This window comes from Coregonus clupeaformis, chromosome 15, assembly GCF_020615455.1.
Source record: "Coregonus clupeaformis isolate EN_2021a chromosome 15, ASM2061545v1, whole genome shotgun sequence".
In the NCBI taxonomy this organism is placed as follows: Eukaryota; Metazoa; Chordata; class Actinopteri; order Salmoniformes; family Salmonidae; genus Coregonus; species Coregonus clupeaformis.
The window spans coordinates 20,569,047-20,575,306 of NC_059206.1; the positions used below are offsets into that span (position 1 = coordinate 20,569,047).

Below are 6,260 nucleotides of genomic sequence, written 5' to 3' on the forward strand. Positions count from 1 at the left end.
CATTATGCAAGTTCATTTTATGTCCCATATACATTTTGCAACAGCCTTTTATATAGGGTTTTTATATCTCCATTATTGTGCTCATTGCCAAGCTGGCAAGGTCTCAGTGTGGCAAGTAAAATGGATCATAAAGTTTTTACTGGTCGAGAGCCTTGAATCTCTGTAGAAAGAGTGACACCCATGGCCTTGACCAGAAATCCAATACAAAACCCTAAGCCCCTAAAAACACTCCTATCAAAACGTCAATGACAAATTGTGGTCAGTATTGTTGGGAATGGCCTTGCTCAATAAAGTATATTTTTCTCTATAATGTAAATGTAGATACTGTACATTGTAGTTACTGTAGCCTTTCTGTAGGTAGGCTGTAGCCTTATCAATGTCTCTTTCTGACAGGATGGTTATACCTTCTGTAGGAGGAGTGAGTGTAACTGTTTAGATAAGACTGTAGGTAGCTAGGTAGGGTAGGAGGCATACCAATGTGTGTGTGTGTGCATGTCTCTGTGTGTGTATGTGTTTGTATTTGCATTCAAGCAATCACATATTAAAATATCAGTAATAAAACAGAACAATTATTTACAAGCAAAACCAGCCAAGATTACGATTTGTACAACATCACTGCAGTCTTAAACACTTTGTGGGTGGATGGATGTCACTGTCCTGATAATAGTAGTTAATTAGAATTTTGGAAGAAAGTCTTCAAAGTTCCAGCCATGCTGGGATTGAGGATTATTTGCTTGTAGAACTATATAGATTTTTTTTTGGGGGGGGGGTCGGATTCAAACCCATTCTCACAGCGGTACATAGTACGTGATCCAGAGTCAGCGGCTTAGACCGCTGGTCCATCTAAGGACATGGCCTTGACATTCCTTTGAATTCCTATGCATTTACCTTGTCCCCAGGATGGACGCACCTTCTGCAGGAGGAGAGAGTGTGACTGTGCGGACCCCGAGGCAGACCTGTTCTGCTGTCCTGAGTGTGACTCCAGAAAGTCCAGCCAATGTCTGCACCAGAGTGGACACACACTGTACCGCAGCAGAGACTCCTGGATCTACAGCTGCCAGCAGTGCCGCTGCCTGGTATGTACACACACACAGACGTTTGCATGCATATACACATGCTTGAATGCACATACAGACACACAGACATTCACACACACACACTTCTTGTGTACTTTGTTGTACACAAACACACACACTCTCTTGTTCACTCACGCACGTGTTAAACTTGTGCAACATGGATGAAGAGGATGTGTGTCTCCTCTGATCATGATTGCGTGTCTTCCATGAGCAGCACCCAGCTATTTATTATGGCTACCTGGAAACAAAGCAGTTCCTTGCATGCTAATGAGACAGGCTGTGAAGAAGCCTGATAACTGAAGAAAAAGCAGATGATACCATCTTGATATGAAATACAATTATAATTTTTGTGGCCTTGGCTGCGTTTGTGAATGTGTGTGACGTCTTTGTGTGTGTGTGTGTACATGTGCGAGGTGTATGACCTTACTCTGGTGGACCTAATAATTAGTGGGCTCTGACAGCTGTGCAATTAGCTAAGCGGTGCTGCCGTGGAAACACAAATCCCAGGATCAGCACGGCACCAACAACCACTCTAATTGGCCCAGCCAGCCTTCAGGTGTCATCAGAAAGGAATAAATACATTCTAAGGCCTTAGACACAGGTGTCACTACTGTAGCCTATGGCCAAACCTTCAAGTGACTCACACCAAGAGAGACAGAGAATCTAGAGTGTGAGCCTGTGATATTAAACTGATATTATAAACTGTGTGCTTCGAGCCCTGAATGCTGATTGGCTGACAGCCGTGGTATATCAGACATAATACCACAGGTATAGCCAGTTTATAATAGCAATAAGGCACCTTCGAGGTTTGTGGTATATGGCCAATATACCATGGCTAAGGGCTGTATCCACGCACTCCGTGTTGTGTCTTGCCTAAGAACAGCCCTTAGCTGTGGTATATTGGACATATACCACACCCACTTGGACCTTATTGCTTAAGTATATGTCGGTGATCAAACCCATAGTACTGATCCCACTGTCAGCCATCAGGTGATTCACATCAGAGAGCTGCTCAGACACTTGTCTCTCTACTCCTAGATTTATCCTTTCAATATGGTTTTACAATACCCCATAGTAGTCATCTCAGGGTCCAGCGGTTATAAGGACTGTTCCAAACTATTTTTTTCGGCCCTTGTTTTTCTTTTATTCTCCTCCAATCCCTCTCCCCTTCTCTCTCTTTCTCTCTCTCTCTCTGTAGGAGGGAGAGGTGGACTGCTGGCCCCTGGCGTGTCCAGTGTTGTCGTGCAAGTACTCTGCCTTGGCGGAGGGTGAATGTTGCCCGCACTGCGTCACTGACCCCTGCGTGGCAGACAATATTGCCTACGACATCAGGCAGACCTGCCAGGACCCCACGGGCATCACCCGCCTCAGCAGTGCCACGTGGCCCATGCCAGGGTCACCCTGTACCACCTGCAAGTGCAAGGTAACAACAACAACTCATCTCTTAACTGACACAGACACACACACACAGACAAACACATATACACACACAGGCGCACGCAAAAACACACATACAGTACCAGTCAAAAGTTTGGACACACCTACTCATTCAAGGGTTTTTCTTTATTTTTACTATTTTTTACATTGTAGAATAATAGTGAAGACATCAACACTATATAATACCACACATTGAATCATGTAGTAACCAAACAAGTGTTAAACAAATCAAAATATACTTAGGTTCTTCAAATAGCCACCCTTTCCTTGATGACACCTTTGCACACTCTTGGCATTCTCACAACCAGCTTCATGAGGTAGTCACCTGGAATGCACTTCAATTAACAGGTGTGCCTTCTGAAAAGTTAATTTGTGGAATTTCTTTCCTTCTTAATGTGTTTGAGCCAATCAGTTGTGTTGTGACAAGGTATGGGGGGTATACAGAAGATAGCCCTATTTGGTAAAAGACCAAGTCCATATTATGGCAAGAACAGCTCAAATAAGCAAAGAGAAAGGACAGTCCATCATTACTTTAAGACATGAAGGTCAGTCACTCTGGAAAATGTCAATAACTTTGAAAGTTTCTTCAAGTGCAGTTGCAAAAACCATCAAGCGCCACGATGAAACTGGCTCTCATGAGGACCGCCGCAGGAATGGAAGACCCAGAGTTACCTCTGCTGCAGAGGATAAGTTCATTAGAGTTACCAGCCTCAAAAGATGCAGCCCAAATAAATGCATCACAGAGCTCAACTCACAGACACATCTCAACCTCAACTGTTCAGAGGGGACTGTGTGAAACAGGCCTTCATGGTCTAATTGCTGTAAAAAAAAACACAACTAAAGGACACCAATAATAAGAAGAGACCTGTTTGGGCCAAGAAACACGAGCAATGGACATTAGACCGGTGGAAATGTGTCCTATGGTCTGGAATCCAAATTGGAGATTTTTGGTTCCAACCGCCGTGTCTTTGTGAGACGCGGTGTGCATGAACGGATGATCTCAGCATGTTTAGTTCCCACCGTAAAGCATGGAGGAGGAGGTGTTATGGTGTGGGGGTGCTTTGCTGGTGATGCTGTCTGTGATTTATTTAGAATTCAAGGCACACTTAACCAGCATGGCTACCACAGCATTCTGCAGTGATATGCCATCCCATCTGGTTTGGGCTTAGTGGGACTATCATTTGTTTTTCAACAGGATAATGACCCAACACACCTCCAGGCTGTGTAAGGGCTATTTTACCAAGAAGGAGAGTGATGAAGTGCTGCATCAGATGACCTAGCCTCGACAATCCCCCGACCTCAACCCAATTGAGATGGTTTGGGAGGAGTCGGACGGCAGAGTGAAGGAAAAGCAGCCAACAAGTGCTCTGCATATGTGGGAACTCCTTCACGACTGTTGGAAAAGCATTCCAGGTGAAGCTGGTTGAGAGATTGCCAATAGTGTGCAAAGCTGTCATCAAGGCAAAGGGTGGCTATTTGAAGAATCTCAAATATAAAACATATTTTGATTTGTTGAACACTTGTTTGGTTACTACATGATTCCGTATGTGTTATTTCATAGTGTTGATGTCTTCTCTATAATGGCCCCGTGTAGCTCAGTTGGTAGAGCATGGCGCTTGCAACGCCAGGGTTGTGTGTTCAATTCCCACAGGGGGCCAGTATGAGAAAAAAAAATGTATGCACTCACTAACTATAAGTTGCTCTGGATAAGAGCGTCTGCTAAATGACAAAAATTTAAATATTCTACAATGTAGAAAATTGTAAAAATAAAGGAAAACCCTTGAATGAGTAGGTGTGTCCAAATTTTTGACTGGTACTGTACATACATTCATACATACATACAGAGTTTGAAAAATGTATGCACTTACTAACTGTAAATCGCTCTGGATAAGAGCGTCTGCTAAATGACTAAAATGTAAATACACACACACTGACACACACACACACACACACAGAGTGAATGGCAAGCTTTCCCTGCACCTCCTGCAAGTGCAATGTATTGTACAGGTTCTGCTGATATTGTGTCATACAGGCACACCTTTTAGACACACAGCCAATGCCAGGACCACCCTGCATATTTACAGGAACACAAACACACACAGCTTTGTCACCTGCAAGAACAAAGCAGGCAACCCTAACCTAGGCCAGGATTCAATGCAGGGCACATCAGAGGGCAGCACACTGTACAGCCGATAATGCACTTTTTAAAGGCATTTTCCCCGATGTTCGCAGAGATCGCATTCATGGTAAATGCTGCAGATGTCGACTCTATAGCGTAAATTACCTTTTAACATTTGTTGAATCCCAGCCCTAACTTCACCTTGCATCACACACACATGGTAACATAACCAAACAAGCACAAACAGAATGGAACTAACTACCTGTCTCTCTTTTTTTTTCTTCATGTTCCCCTTTTGTATCACTGCCGTGGTCAGAATGGAAGTGTGTGTTGCTCGGTGGAGCTGGACTGCCTTCAGAACAACTAAACACTCCTCTTTCGGAAGCCGTACTCCTCTCCTCCACTCCAATAGCTCCTTTCCTCCAATCCTAGACTGGTCATACTGTTTGAAGACCCTACCTTTGGACCTTTTTTCCACGCACATACGCACGCGCACACACACACTCTGCCTGGGTTAGGGCAGTGGCTAGAGCTGTGTGTCCACACTGGTTCTTCAAGCCACACTGTATCGCTGACAGACGGAGAGATGGAGTGTGTGTCTGTTATACAACTACAGGAGGAGACCGACCCACATATAACCGTTTCCTCACTCACCCCCTACTTGCACCCTTATACGTGTGTGTAGGTTGTGTGCGTGCATGTGTGTGAGTGTGTGTATACCAGGGATTCCCAAACTCTTTTGGCCCACAACCCCATTTTGATAAAAAAATAATTGCTACCCCACCATGTAAAAAGTTATGTAATCAAGGGACAGTTTTTTTTTAATTGGGGCTATGACAGTCTATTAGAAATCAGTCTGACCGTACTTTTGACAGTATTTCAATGTGAAGGAATTATGGTTTGAAGTGACTGAAATGCATCGGAAATGTGTTGGAAAGTTCAGAAAATCATCAGGCAATAATTTTGTATGATCTTCTGTGTAGAAAAGAACATCATCGTTGATGATGCTTTTTTTCCCCAGTCTGATTTACTGCCTGGTCTTGTCCACTCTGTTCTAATGAGTCCTGTGTGACATGTGGGAATTGTAGAGGGAGACAGAAAACGCATGCGTGTTCCTGAGAATCGTATGTTTGGTGGGGTCATAATATTTTGTAGCTTAAATGGTTCAAAAGATAGAGCCACATTTGCATGAAGAAAACAGAAACTGCTGTGTTTATTACAACTGCATCTAGCGGCTACCAGCGCAATTCTTTCCCCCCGAGTTTCTCTCAAATGAAATTGTATTGGTCGCGTACACATATTTTGCAGATGTTATCGCAGGTGCAGTGAAATGCTTATGTTTCTAGCTCCAACAGTGCAGGAATACCTAACAATACAAAATAATACACACAAATCCCCAAAAATTTAAAGAAAGAAATTAAGAAATATCAGAACATGCAATGTCAGAGTCTGAAATATAAATGTATATAGTGGTGTATATAGACAGTATGGACAGTATATGAATAGAAAAGGTGTGTACAGCAGTAGTTATATAGGATGAGCCTTGACTAAAATCCAGTATATACTGTACATATGAAGTGGGTAAAATGGTATGTAAACATTACTAAAGTGACCAGTGTTCAATGACT

The 6,260-nt window shown here is 43.2% G+C and overlaps 1 protein-coding gene across 1 annotated transcript in view; it reads left to right on the top strand.

Moving 5' to 3' along the window:
* The window catches only part of LOC121582250 (protein kinase C-binding protein NELL1-like), a 604,927-nt gene extending 599,009 nt beyond the window's left edge, over positions 1-5,918 (top strand). The window contains exons 18-20 of the mRNA XM_041897923.1: positions 900-1,076; positions 2,275-2,499; positions 4,949-5,918. Coding sequence (XP_041753857.1) covers positions 900-1,076; positions 2,275-2,499; positions 4,949-4,999 — 453 coding nt within the window. The 3' untranslated portion in view covers positions 5,000-5,918. The remainder of the gene's footprint in view (positions 1-899; positions 1,077-2,274; positions 2,500-4,948) is intronic.
* Positions 5,919-6,260: the final 342 nt, after the last annotated feature.